This window comes from Myotis yumanensis, unplaced genomic scaffold, assembly GCF_028538775.1.
Source record: "Myotis yumanensis isolate MYYU_CA2020_CCGP unplaced genomic scaffold, mMyoYum1.0.hap1 SCAF_2, whole genome shotgun sequence".
NCBI classification, from domain to species: Eukaryota; Metazoa; Chordata; class Mammalia; order Chiroptera; family Vespertilionidae; genus Myotis; species Myotis yumanensis.
Window position 1 is genome coordinate 35,804,735 of NW_027223753.1, and position 27,044 is coordinate 35,831,778.

A 27,044-nucleotide genomic window follows, 5' to 3' on the forward strand; every position below is an offset into this window, starting at 1 on the left:
AATAAACAGACTGCATGTATGAGACTGACAAGTCCTGCAAAGCTGAAGCCGGTTATTTTACCCGAGACACTTGTTTACATGCGGTTCCTGGTTCCTGGTGAGAACAATTTTCACTCCGTCTATCCTAAAGCCTACTGATCCCGACACTGAAAACTCTCCAGCCCACATGCATACCCTCCCAGCTCAGCGTTAAAGTCTCACAAGCACTGGCAAATCCAGGCCAAGGAGACTACAAGGTGGCGGGAAGACACTAGCGAGCAGACAGGAAGGCCAGGGTGGGCCCCCGGGGGGGAGGACCCGGCCCCCAGCTGTGCGGAGAGCAGGCGGAGAAGTGGAAACCGGGGTAAGTTTTGGTTAGAGGGGTGGGGAGGGACTGACAGGTGCAGGCCACCTCAGCCCCCTGGCCAACAGGGGAAGATTGTCGCTGGCTTTCTCTACCAAGAGGGAGGAACGAGGATCCCGGCGTGAGTGATGTGGAGAGGTTTTCTGGGGGAGCGCCAGGGCAGGGTTCGGAAGGAAACAGAGAGGGCAGAGGGAAGACCCCGAGAACCGATTCTGGTGAAGATGCCCCCAGGAGGAGCGATCTCCAGGGTCCGTTCCCGGCACCAAGACGGATGGAACCGGCACCCCGGTGATCCGCTCGGACAGCGATTCACTCAAAGCCCACCGGTCGGAAGGGAAGCCGAGTGGAGGAGGAAAAGACTCCCGGGGGTCCGCCCCGGGAGGACACCTGATCCGGAGGGGACGAGGCAGCGGCCAGCAGTGCGAGCCCTTGGGTCGGATGGGGCTCGTCTGGAATCGAGACTGGCTGGAGGAAACCGCTGGGGAAGGGTGGGCTTTCGTCGGACTCCAGGGAGAACAGGCCGGCTCCGAGAGGACAGCCGCCCGGGGCGTCCGGCCCGGGAAGGTGACTCTCACCGGGGAAGCCGAGGGCGGACGGGGGGCGAGGCTGGGCGCAGAAGCTCAACAGGCGCTCACCTGGGACAGTCCGGCCTGGAGGGAGGAAACTTCCTGGGTGGGTGAAGGCTGAGTGGAGAGAGAGGGGTCGGACACCAGCTGAGCGGGGCGAGGGTCACGGTCAACTCCGCGGGGGCGCGGAGGGGTGGGGAGCCCGGCCGCGCTGCGAGGGGCGGGGCCGGGGGCGCCCACCGGCCCGGGCGGGGTCGCGGCTGCCGCGGCGGGGCAGCCGGCTCGGGATGGCGCCTTCCCTCCGGCACACACGCACACACGCTCTCGCCCTCACTATCCGCCGCCCCGCCCGGCGCCGAGAGAAAATGCCCGGGTCGGTGAACCCTTGACGGCGGGGGGAGGAACGGGTCGACCGGGGACACCGGCCGACCGAGCCCAGCGGATGGGCTGGCGGCGTTACCTGTGTTAGGGAGAGCTGGGCCGCCGCAGCCATGGTGTTTCCATCATGCTCGAGAGGGGAAGGAAGGACGGGCGGACTGGGGCTCGGGGCGGGGAGGAGGCGGAGGGAGCGGCCGGAGGCGAGGCCGGGGCAGGCGGGCGGGCGTCTCCTCGAACTTCGACAACTTCCCTCCTCTGCCCGCCCCGCCCCGCCTGGCCCCGCCCACCCGCCCCGCGCACACCGCGGCGGCACCCAAATCCTGGCGCCGGAGTTTGCGCCGCCGGACCGGAGCCTCCCCGCTCCCCCCCCCAGGGGCCGCTTGGGAAAACCCGGCGCGGAGGACGGGTTTTGGAGCCAACTCCAGATTATCCTGTGAACTTCAGGCAGGTCTTCTGCTTCTGAAAAATAGGGAAATTATAGCCAAAGTCTAGGTTTCTTGTGAGGACTAAATGATATGATGATGGGAAGTAATAACAGTACTTTAGATATGCCAAACTCTGTGCTAAATACTTTATTTTTGAGTTGGAGACTGAAGCATAAGCTGTACAAATGAAGAAACCGAAACATAAATGCCATACCTAATGCCATACAGCTAACTAGATAGCTGGGGTAGGATCCAGGTCTAGCTCTAAAACCTTCCATTTATCCATATGCTACTAGGATGTGATACTGGAAAAGAAGACTTAAGTCGCACCCTCCAGGAGTCAACATCTAGGAGGAGGGGAAAGGAATACTTTCCTTGCCTGCTTGCTACCTGCCACTTAAGATTGTTCAATAAAGGAGCACTGGGACCTGCAGTACTCCTACTCCTCCCATAGTCCACCTGGCAAACTCCTACTTTCTCAAGACACAAGTATCACCTCCTGTGCAAAGTTTCTTCTGGCCTCCCCAAGTCAGTTACACACTCTCCTCTTCTTTTTTTATTTTTTAATCATCACCTGAGGATATTTTTCCATTGATTTTTAGAGAGGGTAGAAGAGAGAGGGAAAGACCGAAATATCGATGTGAGAGAACCACACCGATTGGTTGCCTCCTACATGTGCCCTAATCAGGGCTGGGGCAGGGGAGGAGCCTGCAACTGAGGTACATGACCTTGACCAGAATCAAACCTGGGACCCTTGGATCCGAGGCCGACACTCTATCCACTGAGCCAAACCAGCTAGGGTCACTCTCCTCTTCTTCTCAACATTTTTTTCTACTTTATAAAGCCATCATCACCCCAGTAACTGTTTACATCTGTCTACCTCTCTAGACTGAAAGCTCCTCCATGACTAGGACTGTTTCTAATACAGTGGGGCCTTGACTGACAAGTTAATTCGTTCCATGACGGAGCTCGTAACTCAAATTACTCGTATGTCAAATCTTAAAGTGAACAAGTGAGACACGTGATGCTGGGCTGATATGGCATTCACTGTGACGTTCGCTGCGCCAACTAGCGGTGGGGTATCCGAAGCTGGCTCATAACCCGAATTTTAGTTCGCAACTCGAAGCAAAAAATTGGCCGAGAGACGGCTCGTATCTCGAAAAACTCATTAGCTGGAACACTCATAAGTTAAGGCCCCACTGTATACTCTATATCCTCAGACCCTAACACATAGTATCCACTCAATAAAGGTCTTGGTTCCTGACTATATTAAAAATAACACTCCCACCCCACCCCCCCCCCTTAGTTGCTCTGATATGTTCCTTATTATATTTTGCCTGGTTCTTAAGTTAGTTGAAGGCTTTGTGTGACCCCACTAAACTGTAAAATCCTTGAGAACGGTGCTGACTCACGACTACATACTCCTCACAGTTTAGTCTAGCACCGAGTAAGCCTCAATAAATGTTTTTATCCAGAATTGGTCTTACTTACCCAGTATTATGTGGTGGCTTCCCACACAATAAACCACAATTCTATCAGGCCCACGCCCTGTTACCATTATCATAGCAATCCCCATTTGACCCATCAGGAGGCCAAATGAACAAGAAGATCCAGGACTGAGTTAGCCCCACCTAAGTTTTTAGACCCTTGTCACCACAGGCAAAACATCCTAGATATGCCCCCAGAGACTCCTGACCCAATTAAGACTCCTTTTTACAAGGCTCAGTCATGAAGAGTGAGACATCCAGGCCTGGTGAGCAACTGTTTATTTAAGAAAGTCTCCCTTAAGCTCCTTTTGCTGTGATGTTGTTGTTTTTAATATTTTTTATTGATTTTGAGAGAGAGAGAAGGAAGAGGGAGAGAGAGAAACATTGATGTGAGAGAGAAACTTCCATCGGCTGTTTTCTTCACACCCTGTACTGGGGATTGAGCCTAAAACTTGGGCATGTGCCCTGACCAGGAATCAAACCAGTAACCTTTTGGTGCACAGGACAACACCCAACCAACTGAGCCACACCAGCCAGGACTGTTATTCTTAACTCAAGAGAGAAGGGGAGATACTGTTTTAAATTACTCCACCTTGGTACCTCTATCAGCTATTACCACAACTGATGTTTCTACTTGAATTTTCTGTTTTACATGATCACATTTGAGCTTCACAACAACTCTGAAAGGTAGTAATCACCACACCCACTTTATAGATGAGGTAACTGAAGGTCCTAGAAGTCAAGTGATTTGCCCAAGGTTATACAATTCATAACCAAAGCAGTATAGCATAGTGGAATATATAGGGCTTGGACATCAGAAACATCCAGGTTCCAATGCTAGCTCTACCATTTTCTAGCTGTACAACCTTAGGGTTGTTGTGACGATGAATAAAATAACATATATGAAAATACCTAAATATGTAGATATACAAATTTAAATAAGAAATCTGAAAGTCATAGAATAAATTGCTATTGGGAGCACAAATTCAAGAAGACTCCTCTAAATCATATGAGATACAAGATAATAGATTAGAATCCCAGGTATATAGAGTTTCCTAGAAAAGCAACGTAGGGTAGTAAGAAGAATACTGGAATCACTTTGTATGTGACCTCAGATAAATCATTTAACCTATTTGAACCTCAGTTTCTCACATATAAAAGAAAGCAATTCAATGTGAAAAATGATGAAATATAAGGAATTATTTCACAACTATTGTGTAATTGATACTAAGTAAAAAACACCAATATTTGCCTGGCTGATGTGTCTCAGTAGTTGAGTGTTGACCTGTAAACCAGGAGGTCACAGTTTAATTCCCCGGGCAGGACACATCCCTGGGTTTCAGGCTTGATTCCCAGTGTGGGGTGTGCAAGAGGCAGCCGATCAATGATTCTCTCTTATCATTGATGTTTCTATCTGACTCCCTCTTCCTTCCTCTCTGAAATCAATAAAAAATGTTTTTAAGAAATAAAAATAGGGGAAGGTGGGTGGGAAGAGATCAACCAATGAACTTGTATGTATATACGCATAACCAGTAGACACAGACAATAGGGTGGTGAGGGCCTAGGGAGGGGGAAAGGGAGCGGGTTGGAAGAGATCAATGGGGGGGGGGGGGGGAGAAAGAGGACCTATGTAATACTTTCAACAATAGAGACATTTTAGAAATAAAAATAAAAACTTGACACGTCGTGGGGGATGGCAATGATGGCCCAAACTCCCAAAAATGCCTAGAACTTCTGGGTCTGAATTTTTGAAATGACACACCAATGACAGTTTGAGAATGCGTGTCCCAGATATCATCAAAGCACTGGGTCATATCCCAAATCTATTTTAGGAAAGTAAAATGTAGCTGATGGAAGATATGTTATGATCTAATTCATTGTGACAAGAATGAGTTTCATGGAACAGACAAAAAGGACTAGGGCCACTTAATGTCTCTCAGTCTCTACACCTCATATTCCTCATGGGTACATTGGAGATAATAATATCTACTTATAGGGATTGTGTAAGGATTAGAAATCATGCATAAATGTCCTATCAAAGAGCCTGGCCTGGAATAGATAGAACAGTGGTAGCTATAAGGATATCATTCTTCAACATCACTTCACCATTTAACCCTCTACCCCTTAGATACCCCTCCAATTACTAAGTCAGTTTTGTAGACATATTGGCTATAAGAAAGGAGTGCCTTGAACACCTGACACACATATCCCTGTCATCAGAAAAGTAGTGTTCTCTAGGTAAACAAAGTCATGTCTGATGGCTTAAATCTGAATATTGATAACCAACTATTGCTGCTTTTATATACATTACTAGAGGCCCAGTGCACAAAAATTTGTGCACTCGGGAGGAGGGGGTGGGTCCCTCAGCCCGGCCTGTGCCCTCTCACAGTCTGGGACCCCTCGGGGGATGACTATCTGCTGACTGAGGCCTGCTCCCCAGGGGATTAGGCCTAAGCTGGCAATCAGACATTCCTCTGGCAGCCCGGCAGCCCTCCGGGGATGTCCACTTGCCAGCGGAGAGCAGACCTAAGCTGCAGTCGGACATCCTTAGCGCTGCTGAGGAGGCAGGAGAGGCTCCCACCACCACCGCTGTACTGGCAGCCATCAGCCTGGCTTGTGGCTGAGCAGACCTCCTCGTGTGGGAGCTCCCTGACCACCAGAGGGCAGCTCCTTCATTGAGCGTCTGCCCCCTGGTGGTCAGTGTGTGTCATAGTGACCAGTGATTCCCAGTCCTTCTGCTGTTAGGGTCAGTTTGCATATTACCCTTTTACTATATAGGATAGAGGCCTGGTGCACGGATGGGGGCTGGCTGGTTTGCCCTGAACGGTGTCCCGGATCAGGGTGGAGGTCCCGCTTGGGTGCCTGGCCAGCCTGGGTGAGGGGCTGATGGCTGTTTTCAGGCTGCCCGCACCCCCTTCAGGGTGGGGGTCCCCACTGGGGCGCCTGGCCAGCCTGGATGAGGGGCTGAGGGCTGTTTTCAGGCTGCCTGCACCCCATTCAGGGTGGGGGTTCCCACTGGGGTGCCTGGCCAGCCTGGATGAGGGGCTGAGGGCTGTTTTCAGGCAGGCCAAGCCTGCAACTGAAGCTCCCAGTCTCTCCTTTTTTTTTTTATTCTGGGATTTATTTACCTTCTGTAATTGAAACTTTGTTGCAGTTCCAGCTCCGAGGCCAGCTGGCTGAAAGCAGGTATCTGGGATTTGTTTAGCTTCTATAATTGCAACATTGTTGCATCCCCAGCTCAGAGCTGGGCCGTGGCAGGTGGGGAACCTTGGCTTCCTCCATCACCGGGGCAACCAAGCCTCATGTTCGCTTCAGCTGCGTGGCTGCCAGCCGCCATCTTGGTTGGCAGTTAATTTGCATATCACCCTGAATAGCCAATAAGAAGCGTAGCGGAGGTATGGTTAATTACCATGTTTGTCTATTATTAGATAGAATTTCATTTAATCCTCACAACAACCCTATAGGGATTGTTGTTAATTTCATTTTACAGAGGAGGAATTTGTTCAAATTCATGGTGACAAGACTAGGAATTATACACAGGTCTTCTGACTCAAATGTGCTTTTCACTAGGGTATGTGGTTGGTGTCCCGCAGACATTGATCACCCCCAAGAAGACTTGATAAAAGCAGAAGATGAAGCTATGGATTTATCATAACCCTTAACCCAAGATGATCCTGAAGAGACCTTAGAGCAGCGGTTCTCAACCTGTGGGGGTCGAACGACCCTTTCACAGGGGTCGCCTAAGACCATCGGAAAACACATATGTAACTACATATTGTTTTTGTGATTAATCACTATGCTTTAATTATGTTCAATTTGTAACAATGAAATTGGGGGTCACCACAACATGAGGAACTGTATTAAAGTGTCGCGGCATTAGGAAGGTTGAGAACCACTACCTTAGAGCATGAACAGGTTTTTCATTAGCCTATCATTCCATCTTTCTATCCTATTCTATACTCCCACTCCCCCTCCCTAACTCACCCTAAGGAGAAACCACAGCTGGGGTTTTTTTATTTCTTTATTTTCCAACTTTTGGAGATGACTGTCACATCAGTTCTTCATAAACACTGCACATCTGTGATGTCATCATTTACAAATGCAGAATGATTGATTGAAACTATGAGGGGAAAACCAACTATGAGGAGCTCTCTGAATATACAAAGAACCAATTTATTTGCATGAGGCTGAGAAAGGCCTTCCATATAAATGGGGCTAAGCTACCAAAAAAAAAATTATACTACAATTGTAATGGTAATCTGGAGCTCATGCTTTCAAGCTGCTGGTTTCATAAATATAGCCCACTATTGTTCATGTTTGCCCAGGGCAGAAAGAATATGTGAGGCTGCACAATAATAACAATTGTGCTACACAAATAACTGTACCCGTGCCAAGGACTGAAAAGAACAAGCGAGAAGAGATTTTTAAATGCCACATGCACTCAGAGTGTGATAGGATAGTTCAAAATTGTTGTTGTTGCTAATTTTTCAGGACATCGGGGTGTCCTGGAAAGAGCCTGAATTTAGGACTTGGAAGGCCCAACTTGATCTAATGTTGACTCTGCAACTTCCTAGTTTTGTAACCTTGGACAAATCAATGAACTGTACCAAGCCATGGTTTCCTCCGGTAAGCTGAAGCTAATAATAGCACCTGCCTGATAGTGCTATTATGATGATTAAATGAGGTTTCATATAAAAGAAGTTAGCCAGACACCTGGCATACAGCAGACACTATATTAGTTTTAGCTCCTTTTTCTTCCTCCTGGAGAATATGTAGGGTTTAAGAAGCTAGAAACAGCCCAGCCGGTGTGGCTCAATGGTTTGAGTGTCAACCTATGAACCAGGAGGTCACAGTTCAATTCCAGTCAGGGAACATGCCTGGGTTGTGGGCTTGATCCTTAGTAGGGGCATGCAGGAGACAGCCAATCAATGTTTCTCTCTCATCTTTGATGTTTCTATCTCTCTCTCTCTCTGTCCTTTCGTAAAATCAATAAAAATATATTTTTTAAAAAGAAGCTAGAAACAAAATATAAATCATTTAAAGTGCTTCAGTGGTTTTTCCAAAGTCTATCTTAATGATTTTTTGGATAAAAGTTATTTATCCATTAGTAATATTTATTGAGTACTATAGAGTAATGGAGATTATTACATTTATGACCCCAAAGTTCCTTGCCTTCTAGTAAACAAGCAAATGCAATTTTACACTTGCCCTACTTACTTCCTTTTTCTTTTCTTCTCTTTTCTTTTGCTTTCCCTATGAAGGGTCCTGGCAGCTATAAGAAGCCAAAAAAGAAAAAAAAAAAGAAAAAGAAAAAAGAAAGAAGGAAGAAAGAAAGAAAGAAAGAAAGAAAGAAAGAAATTAAGAAAGAAAGAAAGAAAGAAAGAAAGAAAGAAAGAAAGAAAGAAAGAAAGAAAGAAAGAAAGAAAGAAAGAAAGAAAGAAGGAAAAAGAAAAGAATCCCACCGTGAGAAAGAAAATATTTGCACTCAAGGCTGCAGGTCCTTTCATCTGCAGATTTCAAAGCATTGTCTCCATCACTAATTACTAGCCCTGCTTAACATGTGGGAATCCTGAGACACCATCAAATTAAGAAGCTTGCCCTAAATCACAAGGCAAGTCAGCGGATGGGCTACAGACAGAACAAAGCTGTCCTGTTTGCCAGCCTTGGGCTCCAAAGTAGGGCACATAAGAGTAAACAGAGTCTTAAAGCAATGAGAAGGAAAAGTTTGGGGAATTCTGATTCTGAACCTTTGAATCATTGTAGTGACAGGAGCATGGGCTTTGGGTCAAATTTGACTTTAAATCTCAGCTCAGTCCTTCTGACTGCATAACCTCAGTTAAATTACAAAGTACATCTTAGTTTCCTATTCTGTAAAATGGAGAAATCCTTACTTCTAACAGTCTGAGGAAAGTTAATGATGCAAGTTTTGTGAGAGAGCCTAGCACAGTATCCTACAGTTAGCAGGTTCACATAGTTGGAGAAAACTAAGACAATCCCCATATAGGCATAATGACAAATAGACAACTCTTTCAGTGAAATATTTTTGAAGCCATAATCACAGTTGTGTCTCAGTTTAAAATGATGACTGTGTCTTGAACATCTCATAACACAAATAGAGGGTGCCTTGTTCAGGCCTTCATTGCTTTTCTTCCTGATACTGTGCTTTCTTTCATAACCCAAATCCAACCTACTGTCAAGTTTGTTGCCTCAACCTCCAATATATGTTTGAAATTCCAGTTGCAGGTTCAATTCTAGGTTGCAGGTTCAATCCCCAGTCCAGGTGCATATAGGAGGCAACCGATTGATGTTTCTCTCTCACATTAATGTTTCTCTCTCTCTCTCTCTCTCTCTCTCTCTCTCTCAAATCAATGAAAATATATCCTCAGGTGAAGATTAAAAAATACAGGGAAGAAAAATAGATGAGAGTATTTGAGAAGGGGGAAGGGTTGAGATTTTAAGGGTGGCCAGCAAAGTTCCCATGGATAAGGAAATACTTGAGAAAAGATTTCAAGTAAATAGGAGAGTGACAAAGAGTATATATACGGTGGGGAGAAATCAAAGCAAAAGGAACAGCAGGTGTCAGGCAGGGCTGTGCCTGGTAGATTTGAGAAACATCAAGGAAGTAAGAAAGCTTATAGTATCCCATATCGAGCGGAGTCTTGCAGGCCATTGTAAAGGCTTTGCCTTTTACTCTGAATGAGATGAAAAGAATTTTGAGCAGAGGAAGAACATGGTATAAGGTTGGGTTCAAAAAGATTATTTGGACTACTGTGGGAAATATAGATCGTAGGTAAACAAGGGCAGAAATCAGTAAAACAAATATGAGATTGTAGCAATAATCCATTCATGCTGATGGCTTGGGGTAGGGTGTTAGCATTGGAGGGGGAAGAGGGAAAAGTGGTAAGAAGTGATCAGATATGTATATATTTTGAAGGTAGGGCTTAGTGGATTTACTAAAGGATTAGCTGTGGGGAATGAGAGGAAGAAAGGAGTCAAGGATGATGCCAGGGTTTTGTCTGAGCAACTGGAGTGATGGAGTTGCCTTTAACTGAAATAAGGAAGATTGTGGAAGAAATTAGTTTGGGGAGAACATCAGGAATTTGGTCTTGGGCTAAGTTTGAGATACCTTTCAGACAACCAAGTTGAAATGTCAAAGAAGCAGTTGAAATAAGAGTCTGGAGTTCAGGGGAGAGGTCTGAGTTGGAGATATAAATTTGGGGGCATTTAAAGCTAGGAGGCTGGGTGAGAGCATCTGTACAGTGAATGTCAATAGGTCCAAGAAGTTCAACTCCTGAGCTCTGGGCCATTCTATGTTAGAGATGTGGGAAATGAAGAACTAGCAAAGGAGAATGGGAAGGAGCAACAGTAAATTTAGAGTAAAACCAGGAGAGTATGGTGTCTGTCTGGGAGCCAAATGAAGAACATTGTTTTAGGGAGGAATGCAGAAGGAATGAGTGAGCAACTATATCTAATATGATCATAGGGCTAGTTAGATGAGGACTGAAAACTGATTCCAGATTTATCAATATGGAGATCATTGATGGCCTTGGTAAGAACAATTTCAGCCCTAGCTGGTTTGGCTCAGTGGATAGAGCGTTGGCCTGCAGACTGAAGGGTCCTGGGTTTGATTCCTGTCAAGGGCACATGCCCAGGTTTCAGGCTCGATCCCCAGTAGTGGGTGTGCAGGAGGCAGGTGATCAATGATTCTCTCTCATGACTGATGTTTCTATATCTCTCTCCTTCTCCCTTCCTCTCTCAAATCAACAACAAAATTTTTTTTTAAAAAAGAACAGTTTCAGTTAAGCTAAAACCTGATTAAAGAGATTTAAAGGAAAGGATTTAGAGTCAAGGAATATAGGTCATCCTTTAGAGGTGTTCAGCTGAAATGAAAAGCAGAGAAACAATGTGGTAGGCAAAGGGAATAAGGAGTCAAGAGAGGTTTCTTTCTTTCCTTCTTTTTTTTTTTTTTTTTTTTTTTTTTAAGGTGAGAGATACCAAAGCATATTTTTAAGCTGATGGCATTTTAAGCTGCAGGCCAGAGAGACAATTGCTGGAACATGGGGAAAAGGATTGGCTTTCAGAGTATCAAAGAGAGGGCTCAGTATGCAGGCATAGATGCAGGTGGGTGAGTTATCTGCTGAGAGAGAAAAGAAAAAGTATGAAATAATCATTTAGGGAAAGTTTATGGACTTTTGAAATAAAATAATTAGTAGAGAGCACTAAAGGCCCCACTTGAGGTTAATGGTGATAAATTTGAAGAGAACAGTTGACATTCTTGTGGGGTTTTTTCATCCACTTTTTCAAAGGAGGACAATTAGATTGTCCAGAGTAGGGGTTTTGTGAGGCAAAAGAACAAAGCAAGTGGAGGCAAGAGAGAAGAGGACATGTCAAAGGAATCATTATAAAATTGAACCTTAGGCCCAGCCGGTGTTGCTCAGTGGTTGATAGTTGACCCATGAACCAAGAGGTTACTGGTTCCATTCCCAGTCAGGGCACATGCCCAGGTTGTGGGCTCAATCCTTGGTAGGGTACAATGATCAATGATGTTTCTCTTTCACCAATGTTTCTATCTCTCTATCTCTCTCCCTCCTTCTCTCTCTAAAAATCAATTAAAAACATTTTTAAAAATTGAACTTTAGAATGTAAGTGGGTAAAGTAGAGAAGTGAGGACATGAGATGAAGAGGTGTTGGAATCAATGGCTTGTAGGACCCAGGGGGGTATCAGAGAACTATTGGAGTTGAGATGTCAAAAGAAGTGAGCTGGAAAGACAGGAGAGGTAGAAAGATAAGACAGATTATTGATAGATTCTTAATAAATGGAAACAATTCCTAAAACAGTTAGCATTGAGACCCAGTTCATGACCTCAAAGTGCTCACTATGTAGTGGGGAAGACAAGGAAGAAATGAATGCTAAAGATAAGTGCAGGCAATGACTGAGGGAGCCAAAAAGAGCTCTCAGGTAAATGTGAGGATTAGACCAAGGAAAGCGTCCAAAGAACATGGCATTTTATATGAACCTCAAAATGGAGCAAGTGCAGAGCATAATAACAGTTAAACCATTGCAGCAGCAGCTGGCACATGAAATGGGAGCTACAGCAGGACTTGAAACTAGAGAGTGGGATGGGGCCAGGTCAGGAGGTCTTTGAGGTGCCAGGCTAATGCCTGAGCATTTTTCTGTGGGTAACAATGAAGTCAGGGGCCCTTCTATGTAAATTGAGCCCACTTATTAGCACAATATGAAGTCATATTGGCTTCTATATTTTGATCAGTGTAAAGTTACTTTCTTCTCCATTATGTACTTAGGTCATATTTAGAGTTTTTACATTTCAGTAGGATTTTCTGTTTGTCTAAAAAAATATGTTGTTATTGATTTAAGAGAGAGAGGAAGGGAAAAGGGATAGTGTAGTAGAAACATCAATGAGATAGAAACAATGATCAACTGCTTCTTGCACACCCCTCACTGGCGATACAGCCTGCAACCCAGGCATGTGCCCTAACCGGGAATCGAACTGGTGACTTCTTGGTTCACAAGTCGATGCTCAACCCACACCAGCCAGGCTCTGTTTGTCCTTTTAAGATGCTTCCATTCTAGAGCACTGGTACTGTTAACCTTTCCAAATCATGTATTTGCATGTGCCCGTTCACTTTCTTTCCAATGGCCTTCAAATCCATGCCTCAGTGTTGGTAGGAAAGTCTCATTATTTCCAGAAAAGGGTGGGAAATAGGTTGAATGTGATCATAACTATGCTGTCCAGAGCATTAGGACAAGTTGAAGTGGATAAGAGTTGAAGGTGAAATAGTTACATTCCTCCAGGGTATGGAAGACTCAAGGGGCACAGTCTGACAACTGAGGTGTCACAATTTTTCTAGAAACTCAGTCACTAACAAGGATTGGGTCAATCTCTTTGCAAGCTATATTTATGATGTTATTTGCAAATATCATAACCTCTGTCTTCACAGACTAACCAGATGAGTGCTGAAACCATTATCTTCTCTACTATGTCCTTGTGGCTTTGGCCAAGCCCCTTCTCTCCTCTGGACGCAAGGTCTTGTCTATAAAATGAGAGGGCTGGACTCATCCTTCTTTGGGGCTCCTTCCAATCTGACATGCTTTACTTTTTCTGCTATCATTTATTCTTTTGTTGTTGTTGTTAACCCTCACCTGAGGATATTTTCCCATTGATTTTTAGAGAGAGTGGAAGAGAGAGGGAAAGACACAGAGAAATATCGATGTGAGAAAAACACAGGGCCAGGGAGGAGCCTGCAGCTGGAGTTCAACCCGGGACCCTTTGGTCTACAGGCTGACGCTCTATCCACTGAGCCAAACTGGCTAGGGCTGTTATCATTCATTCTTTATTAAGCTTATAACATGTGCCAGGCATTCCTCCAAGCAGGCGACCCTCTCTCTCACCCCTTCTTCCCTTTCCCCAAACTCCTGCTCTGAATTATGTTGGGCTTTTTTTGTTTAAACATGTGAAAAAAGTGTTAGAAGGTTTATTTCATACAATACATGTGAAAGAAAATCATGTAAAAGGTTTTGTTTTGTTCCAGCAGCTGCTGAAACAATAAAACCACCAGAATGACATGCAGCATTTTGTACTGCCCTCAAGTGGTGGCCCAAATGTCTCTTCCTGGTTGCAGTTTAGGGAATAAAATGTGTTTTCAGAACAGTTCATGGTGTCTAAAAGCAGGAGAATCTTAGAGGGCCCCAGTCAAGGGTGTTTGATCTAATCTTCCTTCTAAAAAGGAGGGGCTGAAGCATATCATTGTTAATATCTACAGATTACAAACTTGCTGTAGTTTCTCTTAGCTTTAAAGAGCTAGTATTTTATAACCCTGCCTCTTTCCAGTCTTATTTCTCTGCTCTCCTTCATAGTCAAATTGCTCCAAAGTTATCTACATACTGTTTCTGTTCCTCATCTCCAATTTTTTTTACGTCTTATTTTAAAATAATTTCAAACTTCCAGAAGATTTGCAAGAGTATTACAAAGAATTCCCATATACTCTTCATCCAGATGTACCAGAAGTTAACATTTTGCCCCAATCTCTATACACACACACACACACACACACATATATATATATATATATATATATATATATATATGGTATCCCAAAAACTTTTTTACACATTTTGAATAATTATTAATTCCAATGGGTTAAATCTAGAATAAAAAAGAAACATCAATTGAGTTATCACAAAAAAGTACGTATACATTTTGGGGGGACATCCTGTATATAGATATGATGATCAAATTTTGGAGGACACCTTGCCGCAGTATGATGATCCAATTCAGGATATTTAATACTTATATAAGAGTTACACCTGGTTCATATTCAAAGGTCACTAATTGGCCTGATAATGTCCTATATAGCAGTTTCCCTTCTGATACAGGGTCTGACCCAGTGCCTGACCCCTAATCATGCTTTGCATTTAACTGTCATGACTCTTTAGTCTCCTTGAATCTAGAACAGTTAGTTCCCTAGTCTTTCATTGTTATTTGTGATATTGACATTTCTGAAAAGTACAGGCCAGTGTTTTATAAAATTTTCCTCTATTTGGTTTTGTCTCGTGTTTTCTTATAATTGGATTTGGGGGGTGGGGGGTAGGGCACTATGGGATATTGTGTCCTCAGTACATCAGATGAGGAGATACGTGGTGTCACTTGATCTCATTATTGATGGTGTTCACTTTGGTCAGTTGGTTAAGGTGGTATCTGCCAGGTTTCTTCACTGTAAAGTTAGCATTTTTTCCCTGTGTAAATAATGAGTAATCTGTGGAGAGGTACTTTGAGACTGTGTAAATATCCTGGTCCTCTTCAAAAGTTTCATCCAAAGTTTTCAATATTCGTTGAAAATTAATTCTTACCTGAATCAATTACTATGATGGCTGCAAAATGGTGATTTTATGGCTCTATTACTCCATCTACATTTTCAGTTGGCATTCTACTGTAAAATCTTCCCCTTCTTTCTTATTTACTTACTAGAGGCCCAGTGCACAAAATTTTGTGCACTAGGGTGGGGTCTTTTAGCCTGGCCTGCACCCTCTCACAGCCCAGGACCCCTCAGGAAATGTCTGCCAGCCAGTCAGACATCCCTCTTGCAGTCCCGGACCCCTTGCTCTTTACTGCCCACCTTGCAGCGGAAGCGGGAGAGGCTCCTGCCACTGCTGCTGCACTCGCCAGCCGTGAGCCCTGTGGGAGCGCACTGATCACCAGGGGGCAGCTCCAGCGTTGAACATCTGCCCTCTGGTGGTCAGTGTGCATCATAGTGACCAGTCATTCTGCTGTTCAGTCAATTTGCAAATTAGGGTTTTATTATATAGGACTAGAGGCCCAATGCACGAAATTCATGCAAGGGGCTCAGCCCTCACAGCTGCGGCAACTGCCTCAGCCCTCATAGCCCTGGCTTCGTCCAGAAGGTTATCCAGAAGGATGACTGGAAGGTTGTTCGGCTGTCCAGTCTAATTAGCATATTACGCTTTTATTATTATAGATATATTTATCATCATCAGTATAGACTTGTGAATTCTTATTTTATTTAATAGTTTATAATTCATTCCTATCATTATTCATTTAAATGTGCAGCTTGTCCCATATTTGGCCAGTGAGAGCCCCCTCAAGCTGGCTCTGGTATCCTTTTGAACATGTCCATTATTTTTATTTATTTATTTATGTATTTATTTATTTATTCGTTTATTCACTTATTTTAAGCACTTTCTTGCTTTCTGGTATAATATGATGTTCCAGGTTCATCACTGTACTTTCTCTGCCTCCCTTGGAAATCATCTGTCTCTCCAGAGAGCTCCCATTTTAATGGGGAATAGTATTTAGAAACCAAGATCTGGGCACCAGATTGCTCATTGCTACTGGGGTGTAATTATTTCTAGGCCCTTTAAGTAAACAGAGCTCGGGGGGCGGGGAGAATGGCAACTTTATCCAGTTCAACTATTCTTAATCATGAATTCACTACTGACTCCTCTAATTCCAATTCAACACCACAGGGTTCTTTCTCCCATTCCTTATTTGCATGCCCCTATTCCCAGAGTGAGAACTGTGGTTCTCAACACCATCAAAATCTTTTTGCATTTGCTCAATGTTATGATACACACAGAATAATTTAAGAATTGCTACATCCATTCCACTACCAAAAACAATCTACTGAATAGGATTCAAGATTTGTTTGCAGTTTTGTTTTTTTGCTAATGGTATACTGTATATTCAAAGTACTGTGTTCTAAAGTGGTTTTTTTAAACCTTCAGAGTGGTAATATTATTTAAATTTAGTTAGGTTTATTGGTTTCTGTTTATATTTAGCTTTAGGATCCCTCTCATTCTTGTTGATTCAATTTTATTTTTAAATATGTAAAAGCTAGTATTGTCAACCTAGCTGGTTTGGCTCAGTAGATAGAGCATCAGCCTGGGGACTGAAGGGTCCCAGGTTTGATTCTGGTCAAGGGCACATGCCTGGATTGCAGGGTCACTCCCTAGTAGGGGGCGTGCAGGAGGCAGCCAATCAATGATTCTCTCTCAGCATTGATGTTTCTATCTCTTTCTCCTCCCTTCTTCTCTGAAATCAATAAAAATATATTTTTTAAAAAGCTAGCATTGTCCAAAAGTCAAGTCCATACAAAAAACATATAAAATGCTTCACAAATCTGTGTGTCATCTATATGTAGGAGTCATGCCAAATTTCTCTGTATTGTTCTCTGTATTGTTTAGTATATTGGCTGTAAAAGCAAGAACACCTCCAATTCATTCTTCAATCTATTAGGTGCTTACTTAGTGCCCTTATTTCACCCAAACTGCTCTTGCCAATATCATTGGTGACCAATATTTTTCTATTCTTATCTTATTTGACCTTTCGACCCTCAGCTGACCTCTCCAATTTTCCTGAAACACTCCCTCTTCTGGTTTTACTCTCTCTTCACAGGCCTCTCCTCGTTCTCCGTGTCTATTCAACCGTCATAAAACATGCTGCTCCTCAGAACTCTTCTTGGCTCCTTTCTTTCTCTCTGTATACTCTCTCCCTGGATGACCTCAGCTATTTCCATTCTCCAAATGCTGGTTTGCTAGTAACTTCTAAATTCATATCTTCATCCCTGACCTCTCTTCTGGTCTCCAAACATATAACCAACAGCCTAATTGACATCTACTTGGATATCTCATTGACATCTTAAACTTAACATGTCTCAAATAGAACTAATTTCCCTGTCAAATCTGCTTCCCGCAGGCTCCTCCCTTTCAGGAAATGCCACTGCTATCCACCTGGCAGCTCTAGCCAGAAACCTAGGAGTCCTTCTAGATTCCTGTATTTTCCTCCTCCACAGTGTCCAATCCATCCACAAAATATGAAAGTTTTACCTCCAAAAATATGCCAAATTAGTTCATTTCTCTCTGTTTCCACTACCACTACCTCACTCATCATCTCTCATCCAGACTATTCATCAGCCTCATAACTGGCCTCCCTTTTATCCCACACACGTTCATTCTCCATACAGTAGTCATAATGACGTTTTCAAAAACTAAGTAATAATGTAAACTTACATTTATTGGGTGTTTATTATATGTCAGAACTATAAGCACTTTATATGTTTAATCTTCACAACAACTCCATGAGGTTAATACCCAATTTCACTTCAATTTTATAGAAAAGAAAGCGGGGGCACAGTGAGATTAAGTACTTTGCCCAAGGACACTCAGCTGGCAAATGGTAGAACTTAAGTTTGCACCCAGACTGACTCTATACCTTCAAGCTTATCTACCACATTATACTGGATCATGTTACTACTACGCAGCCTCAGATACTCTCATGGCTTCTCTCTACACAGGGACTGCATTCCCCACTCCATGCCAGGCCTCCGGGGTTCCTTGACTGCCTCCTGCTTATCCCTCCTTACTCCTTTCCTGCTGCTTCCCTTTCCTCCAGCCACCTGGTTTGTTTTGTTTTTGTTTTCCAACTTCCTTTCCTGTCATCAGGCATTACCCATCCTTAAATACTCTTCTCCCTGGCTCTTTCTCATTCTTTACGGCTCACTTACTTATCTGTTCTGAGAGAACTTCGCTCACCTTGCTGTTTCATAAGCTCCCTTCCTGGTATGTTCTATCTCAGACCAATATTTATTTTTCTTTTTAGCCTTTAAAACAATTTGTAATTATTTATTTTTTTAATTTACCTGTTTTGTCTCTCTCCCCCGTTAAGATTAAGAGCTGTGAAGGCAGAGGCTATCTCTTAGCCACTTTTGTGTTTGTTTATGTACTTATTCATTCATTTATTTAATTAAATCTTTATTGTTGAAAGTATTATGTATGTCCCCTTTTTGCCCCAAATGAACCCCTTTTTAGTCACTTTTGTATATTCAGGGCCTAACACAGTGTCTAATACATAGAAAGAACTCTAGAAATATTTGTTGAATAAACATATATTATCTTTTTCTACTTCATACCTTCTGTTTATTCATAATTTCTGCTTCCTCGTCACTTTGGTTTGTCATAGCCCAGACTCTTATCTCCTCCCGCACATACCCCTACTCAACTTCACAGCCTTTCACTTTACATCCTTTTAGTCATAGTTTTTATTGCTACTAATTGCCTCAATTACCTCATGTTTCCTGACTCAAATTCCTGAGAGAGAAATATTGATTCATCCAACTCATTTTTTTAGGAGCCAGGCCACATTTGTGGGTCCTTGGCAAGCTCACAGGTTTCTTGTCTTGGGTCAGATTCCCAGTCCTGGTCCAAATAGCTGTGTGAGGCAGGGTGTGGGTGGGGATGGTGTGTCTGCACAGTGCTGCCTTTTCACAGGGCTGAGGATTTAGCAGGCACAGTAATTGATATGTGAGTACAAGTTGCTGCTGCAGCAGCAAATAATCAGGCCTCACTGAATGTGGGGTCCCCAACATTTGCTCTCTAGGAGACAGATCTCAGGTTATCTTGAGTCCTGTTTGCTTTCCCTCTGAGGAGAAGAGCAGACACAAATTGAAAACCCTCATATTTACACAGCATTTCTAAAACTGTAAAAAGAGTGTTTGTATCCATCTGCATTTGTATCTCCAGCAACATTGTGAGGCAAAGAATATAGTCTCCATTTTACAAATAAGGAGACTGAGGCCCAGGGAGGTAACGTGCATTGCCCAAGGTCCCACACACACTAAAGAAGAACCAGCACTAAATCCTAGGTCTCTATACTCCCATGCCTGGGCCCCTTTCACTGTATCCTACTGCCTCATTTCCTTTCTGAGACTGTCATCTGGGATTGTAGCTCAAGGGATTTATTTGTAAAATCATTTCAATGTCCATTGAAATGTTTTAAAGGAGCTTGATGATGAAGCTTCCTATAAGGCAGCACTATATGGGTGGGCTCTGGGCTCCCAATACACTTAGCAAGTATTTAAGTCTTTTATGGAGCACTTACCATGTGCCAGGCACTCTGCTTTATGTGTACTCTTTCTTTTTTCTTTTTAAAATATATTTTTATTGATTTCAGAGAGGAAGGGAAAGAGAGATAGAAACACCAATGATGAGAGAGAATCATTGATTGGCTGCCTCCTGCACACACCCCCATCAGGAATGGAGCCCAAACCCAGGCATGTGACCCAACCAGAACTGAACCACAACCTCCTGGTTCATAGGTAGATGCCCAACCAGAGAGCCATACTGGTTGGGCTACATATACTCTTCAATTCAACCTCACAGCATTCAGGTGAGGTAGATCTATAATAATAAAAGCTTAATATGCTCATTAGACTAGACATCCTTCTGAACGACCTTCTGGACAAACCCAGGGCAGCCCGGGTCCCGGGTGCCTACCGGCAGCCAGAGGGAAGCCTGGGTCTCGGGTGCCAGAGGGAAGCTGGTGCTGGCAGCTGGGGGAAGGAAGGCTTACTCTTGAACGAATTATCTGTAAAATCTCCACTTTACAGATGAACTGTAACTGAGATTGAAGAGATTAGGTCACTGGACCAAAATCTGAGATCTAGTAAATGGCAGGGCTAGGATCCTAATTTAGAGCCAACTCCAAAACCCATCCTTCTTACATTATATCTCCTTTCTCCCTATCAACTGTATCAAGTTACTTAATTTGGGTGATCTTCTGTTTCCTTATCAGTAAAATGGGGATAGTATTATTCTAATTTATGAGGTTATGGCAGGTTTATGAGAAGGCATGTGGTAGAAGAACCTATTCCAGTAAGCAAAGTAGGTACACACTGTCTTTCAGGTTAGCCTGACTCTAAAGCATTCGTATCTGAAAAGAACCAGAATTATCCACCCCAGTTGCTTATGAAGAACAGGCTCTCTTGTGAAACTATCCTGCTGGGCAAGTATTCTTGGTCCAAATTCCAAAGAGATAAAGCCTTGAGGGGGGCAACAGTTATTCTCCAAGGAAGCAGGGCAATTCAGTGCACTTCAGTGATGAGAAAGAACCTGCACTCATCCTAGCCATAGGTAGCAGGATGGAAATCAGTACCTGATCAATGAAGAGATTTGAATCTGTGTCTGAGAAGTTTAAGACTTTCTCCAGGGTTAGGGTATTTTACATGTAATCCCACCACAAGTTTGAAAGGTAGACCTTCTTATGACCTCCATTTCTCGGGCTCAAAGAATTTAAGTGATGTGGCTCAGGTCACACCTAATTTGAGGTAGAGAATGAACTGGAGCTTAGTTTAGCACCATTGTGCCAAGCTTTCAGTTGTGGATAGCCTGGTGAGTCTACTAGCAAGTTACTCGCCCTGCAACTTTAGGACTCTGGATGGAAACTGACTTCCAGGTGAAACATAACCCTGACATCATGCCCATTCATTACTCTCGGGGGGAGGGCGGGGGAAGGAAAATCAATTCTATGGGCATCAGCACAATTTAAGAAAAATGCTAACTAGAATGGTAGTTCTCCATGTAGCAATACAGATAAATACCAACATCTAAATAAAGGATGTAATATCATGTGAGGAATGCAAAAGGGAGAATAATAACTTTGTACAGCACTTTATGACTCACAAGGGATATTAATATCTAAGACCCAATTTGCTTTTCACATCAGCCCTTTGTGTAGGCATTATTGACATTTCACAGATGAAGAAACTGAGACACAAAGAAGTTAATTTAATATGAAGAGGTGGGCATGTATTATTTGATGGTTTCCCAGCCTCCATTCACCCTTCTTTGTGTGAAGGTACCTATGTTTCCTTAGGCGATCAAATACCTGCCATCTCAGCAACAGCGATTGGATCAACATGAGCAGAAAACATATCAGGTCTTTGAGGGTCAAGCTTAGAACTTTTGTTTGGGCTTTTGTTCAAATTGTTGAGATGGAGAAACTCTCTTAAACCCTTGGGTGTGAGTCTGCAGTTAATGGCTACCACCGCAAGAAAAATATATTCTGTGTAAGTTTTAAACCCGTAGAAGACAATTCAGCTTAGCCTAGTCCAGTGGTCGGCAAACTGCGGCTTAGCAAACCGCGGCTTGCAAGCCACATGCGGCTCTTTGGCCCCTTGAGTGTGGCTCTTCCACAAAATACCGGCTCTTCCACAAAATACCGACTTCTGCACATGGGCCACGAAGTTTCGTTCTTTTTTGTTTGTTTGTTTGTTTGTTTGTTTGGAGGGGGCACCCGGATCACGAAGTTTCAATCACACTGTCCGTGCGCGCCCGCACGTGGTATTTTGTGGAACACTCAAGGGGCCAAAGAGCCACGGTTTGTGGACCACGGGCTAGTCAATGGAAAGCAGAAATAGAGGTTAAAAATAAAATGTTTAGTAAATGGATGGTAAGACTAAATCTTATATGGTCATCACATTAAATGCAAATAAGTTAGTCTCACCAATTGGATTTTTAAAAATTACATCCAACAATAAATTGGCTATAAGAGATGCTGTTAAAACATAAAGGTAGAAAGATTAGGTAGTTGTGTCTCGGAGACCGGTAGCGCTTGCAGCATGGCTGACCAACTGACTGAAGAGCAGATTGCAGAATTCAAAGAAGCTTTTTCACTATTTGACAAGGATGGTGACGGAACTATAACAACAAAGGAATTGGGAACTGTAATGTGGTCTCTTGGGCAGAATCCCACAGAAGCAGAGTCACAGGACATGATAAACGAAGTGGATGCTGATGGTCATGGCACAATCGACCTCCCAGAATTTCTGACAATGATGGCAAGAAAAATGAGAGACACAGACAGCGAAGAAGAAATTCGAGAAGCATTCCGCGTGTTTGATAAGGATGGCAATGGCTATATTAGTGCAGCAGAGCTTCGCCATGTGATGACAAACCTTGGAGAGAAGTTAACAGATGAAGAGGTTGATGAAATGCTCAGGGAAGCAGATATTGATGGTGATGGTCAAGTAAGCCATGAAGAGTTTGTACAAATGACGACAGCCAAGTGAAGATATTGTACAGAATGTGTTAAATTTCTTGTACTAAATTGTTTATTTGCCTTTTCTTTGTTTGTAACTTGTCTGTAAAAGGTTCCCCTACTGTCAAAAAAAATATGCATGTATAGTAATTAGGACTTCATTTCTCCATGTTTTCTTCCCTTATCTTACTGTTATTGTCCTGAAACCTTATTTTAGAAAATTGACCAAGTAACATGTTGCATGTGGCTTACTCTGGATATATCTAAGCCCTTCTGCACATCTAAACTTAGATGGAGTTGGTCAAATGAGGGAACACCTGGTTATGCCTTTTTTTAAGTAGTTTTCTTTAGGAACTGTCAGCATGTTGTTGAAGTGTGGAGTTGTAACTGCGTGGACTACGGACAGTCAACAATATGTACTTAAAAGTTGCACTATTGCAAAACGGGTGTACTATCCAGGTACTCGTACACTATTTTTTTGTACTGCTGGTCCTGTACCAGAAACATTTTCTTTTATTGTTACTTGCTTTTTAAACTTTGTTTAGCCACTTAAAGAAAATCTGCTTATGGCACAATTTGCCTCAAATACATTCCAAGTTGTATATTTGTTTTCCAATAAAAAAATTTTACCCCCCCCCAAAATATAGAAAGATTAAAAATAAGATGAAAACAACAACAACAAAAACAAGATGAAAAAAGATACACCAGGAAAATATGAAGTAGGTCATTATCCTAATATCTGCCAAAAAAGAATTTTAATCTCAAAAGATGACAAGTGAAAAAAGTCATTATAGATTCATAAAAGAAACAATAGGCAAGCGCATAAATGCAACAGCAAAACACATAGATGCACCTAATTATACAGCATTAAAATATACAGAACTGTAGAGAGAAATAGATGATACATAATTGTAGCTGGAGCTTTTAATATCTCTCTTTCATAAACTGATATATCAAGGCTTGCAGTACAATTACCATATTTCAACAATTCTACATCATATACAAGGTTGAACTCTAGAAGTATTAAAGACATAATATACATGAAAAAAATTACAGAAGAAAAATATATAGCTTATGACTGAGAAAAAGGAAAGGCAAAAATTCAAAAGCGCAAACTATAAGACAATAATATTGATGAATAATAAGGATTTCTATTCAGCAAAAGACACTGTGGACAAAGTACCTAGATGAGAAGATATTTAAAATACTTAATACACAAAACTCTTGCAAATAAACAAGAGCACAGCAACCCTTAGGAAAAAGATAAACAAAAAATATAAAAGAGGAAATCCAAAATTCAAAAGGCATATGAAGAGATGTTCAAAAATATCTGAGAAATGTTAATTAAAACAGCAATGTGCTATCCCTTTACATCGATTAAACTATAAAAATTTGATAATGAACAACCTGGTGGGGATGCTGTAACCCTTACGCATGGCGCTGGGAATGTGGACTGCTATAGCCATTGTAGAAAGCAATCTAACATAAATTATGCAAATATCTATCAGCGCTCTGGCTGGTTTGGCTCAGTGAAGGTACCCTATGAAGGTACCAAGGTACATTGGTCTGCGGATTGAAGGGTCCCGGGTTTGATTCCAGTCAAGGTCACATGCCCGGGTTGCAGGTTCGATCTCCAGTTGGGGGCATGCAGAAGGCAGCCAATCAATAATTATCTCTCATCATTGATGTTTCTATCTCTCTCTCCCTCTCCCTTCCTCTCTGAAATCAATAAAAATATATTTATTTTTAAAAAAGAAGATGGTCTGGTTAAAAACAATCCTTTCTTTGGCTAATAATGCCTCGGACGTAGCCTCTCCCTATAGAAAGCTTTTATTTAAAAAACAAACAAACAACAAAAAATATTCTATGAGCCCCCAATTCTACTCCTGGGATATATCACAAAGAAATTCTTAAGCAAGCACATAAAGGGTTATGCATTAAAATATTCCTGTATTATTTATTATGGTGGGGACTTGAAGACAACCTGGCTGGCTATCATATCACTGAGATACTTGATAGCTAAAATATGACAAATGTTATATCATGAAATATATGCGGCAATCAGAAGCAAGATTATATATATACTAGTGGCCGGGTGCATGAAATTTGTGCACGGGGGAGGGGTGTCCCTCAGCCCGGCCTGCACCCTCTCCAATCTTGGATCCCTTGGCAGATAGGGCCTAAACTGGCAGTCAGACATCCCTTTTACAATCCGGGACCACTGGCTCCTAGCCACTCACCTGCCTGCTGGCCTGATTGCCCCCAACAGCCCCTCCCTGTCGGCCTAATCACCCCCAAATGCCCTCCCCTTCTGGCCTGATTGCCCCTAACTGCCTCTGCCTCACCCCCCCCCCCCACCATGGCTTTGCCCGGAAGGTCTCCCGGTCTAATTAGCATATTACCCTTTTATTAGTATAGATACAGCAATATGAATGCATTGTAAAAACATTGCTCAGTGGAAAATATGAAGAAACAAAATGAGATTTAAACACTATACCATTTTCATAAATTAAAAATACATCCATTCAAGATCCATTGGACAGTCTGACAGATCTCAGAGGGGAGGGAGATGCAGGGGGGACAGGAAAAGATTAACCAAAGAACTTAAATACATATAGGCATAACCCAAGGGCACAGACTAAATAGCAGGGTGAAGGCCTGGGGTGGGGCAGGGGCTGGGTGGATGGGGACAAGGGGGGGATGGGGGACATCTGTACTATTGTCAACAATAAAAAATATATATTAAAAAATCCATGCAAAACAAAAGTCTACAGTTTTAAGAACATATACAAACAAAAAGATACATATCAAATAGAACTTAGTTGCCTGTGTGAAGAAGGGAAAGGGAATAAAAGGGAAAAATCAAATAACAAAATTTTAAAGTGGTAATCACCCACCAAAGCTAATAAAGTGCCATTTATTATACGGTGTGATTAACTAAAGGCTCTCAACTCAAAATCAAACCAACCAATCAATAAATAAACACAAAGCTGGAAGGAAAGACAACAAAAATATTGCACAGTTGTCACTGGAATTGGGGATAATGAGAAATGTTTACTTTCTTCTTAATATGTTAGTAGACTCAACATTTTTTACATTGAACACCTCTGACTTTTGAAAATTAAACATATTATCAGAATTTAAGGGGGGGGGGGGGGGGGGAAACGCACCTGGCCGAGTATGTTTCAGTGGCAGAGGGTGGTGTTCAAAAGACAAATCCTGGAAGAAACACAAAAATTTCAAAGCACAGAATGAGAGGAACTAGGCATGAATTTTTTCTTGTTAAAGTACCTTAATTTCTGAAATAAAATTTGTACCATTAATCAAAATAAAGGCAAAAGAAAATTTAACCAAGGTAAAAGCAAGAGCTTAAAAAATTAAAATGTATCCTTACTCTGCATGAAAATTAATATCTTTATCTGGTGATATTTGAAAATATGTAACAATTGGTAGACCATGTATGCCTGACCAATCAGAACAGATATTGGTAGTAAACAATGTTCATATCAGATTGGCATTCCTAAAGTACAGATCACCCACACACCAGCCCTCCAGCTCCAAGACTATGTGCAAACTCAGCACCTGCTCTTTTTCACAATAGATTATTTTTATGTTATAGAAACAGATATAAAGGTGAAGGGTGCCAAAATACTAGTATGATACTCACCAAATTGCCACTTTGACTTAAGGATTAGTTTCAGTTAAAGGCACTTGAAAAACAGCTAAAGGCACTTGAAAAACAGCAGATACAGAAGGGACACTCTGATCTCCACTTTACCACCTGAAAACAGAAAACTCCCATGTGAGAGCTGCCCTCCATATATCAGGAAAGAAACATTCTTATCGCCAAGGTCGGAAAGCTGAGACAGAGAATTCTGCACAAACAGACTTTCTTAAAATAATTCTTATCTTCCTTTAACCTCCCTCTGTATTTTATTTTCCACAATTGCCTCTCCTTGTTCAACCTACTATTAAAGCATTTAGGTTTTGCCACTTCTTTGGGTCTTTATTTCCTTATGAGGGCTCCTATGTCACATAAAACTATTATTAAATAAAATTTGTATGCTTTTCTCCTGTTAATCTGATGTCAGTTAAATTCTCAGGCCCAGCCAAAGACCCTAAGAGAGTAAAGTCTTGCCTCTCCTGTCGCAACCTTCACAGCTGGGTCCAGGATGACTTGAAGGAGAGCCGATGACACAATAAATACACTGTACAAAATATATGCATTTAGAAGGCATTGGGGGGCCAGGTGGAACCTCTTTCGTGAAGAGTAACACCGAGACCCAGTCTGTCTCCTTTTATTCACTTTGAATACACATTTGTCCTTTAGCAATGCATACAGGCAGATCAAAGGTAAAGTGTGGTATACAATGTAAAGATTGTCAGGTCAGAAAATCCACTTGAGCCATTGCAATCACAGCAGGTCTTGCAATCCATTGGCCTTCCAATGTCTCTTTTTGATGTTAACTGCTGTTGGGTTTAGCCTCCAACACTAT

At 42.5% G+C, this 27,044-nt stretch overlaps 2 protein-coding genes, 1 long non-coding RNA gene and 1 other non-coding gene across 6 annotated transcripts in view; 2 read left to right on the plus strand and 2 right to left on the minus strand.

The window, feature by feature from the left end:
- EPS15 (epidermal growth factor receptor pathway substrate 15) overlaps positions 1-1,475 on the minus strand; it is a 110,716-nt gene extending 109,241 nt beyond the window's left edge. Inside the window, exon 1 of one of the 3 annotated variants that reach the window (XM_070405099.1) lies at positions 1,370-1,474. In XM_070405099.1, coding sequence (XP_070261200.1) covers positions 1,370-1,402 — 33 coding nt within the window. In that variant the 5' untranslated portion in view covers positions 1,403-1,474. Of the gene's footprint in view, positions 1-1,369 lie in introns of all 3 variants that reach the window. The other 2 variants (XM_070405100.1, XM_070405101.1) reach the window with 2 other exon arrangements.
- LOC139003356 (uncharacterized) lies at positions 255-7,737 on the plus strand. Its single transcript, XR_011470235.1, has 3 exons — positions 255-343; positions 6,770-6,963; positions 7,691-7,737. It is a non-coding gene; the product is annotated as an uncharacterized lncRNA (long non-coding RNA).
- Positions 7,738-16,831: 9,094 nt separating this feature from the next.
- Positions 16,832-16,939, minus strand: LOC139004621 (U6 spliceosomal RNA). Its single transcript, XR_011470479.1, has one exon. It is a non-coding gene; the product is annotated as a U6 spliceosomal RNA (small nuclear RNA).
- Positions 16,940-22,099: 5,160 nt separating this feature from the next.
- Positions 22,100-22,901, plus strand: LOC139001798 (calmodulin-1-like). Its single transcript, XM_070403334.1, has one exon. It carries the CDS (start codon positions 22,130-22,132, stop codon positions 22,577-22,579), a length of 450 nt encoding a protein of 149 aa, XP_070259435.1. The 5' UTR covers positions 22,100-22,129; the 3' UTR covers positions 22,580-22,901.
- Positions 22,902-27,044: the final 4,143 nt, after the last annotated feature.

What these genes read in the sequence shown, in the direction of transcription:
- LOC139001798 (XM_070403334.1), top strand. Translation starts at nt 22,130, where the DNA reads ATGGCTGACCAACTGACTGAAGAGCAGATTGCAGAATTCAAAGAAGCT.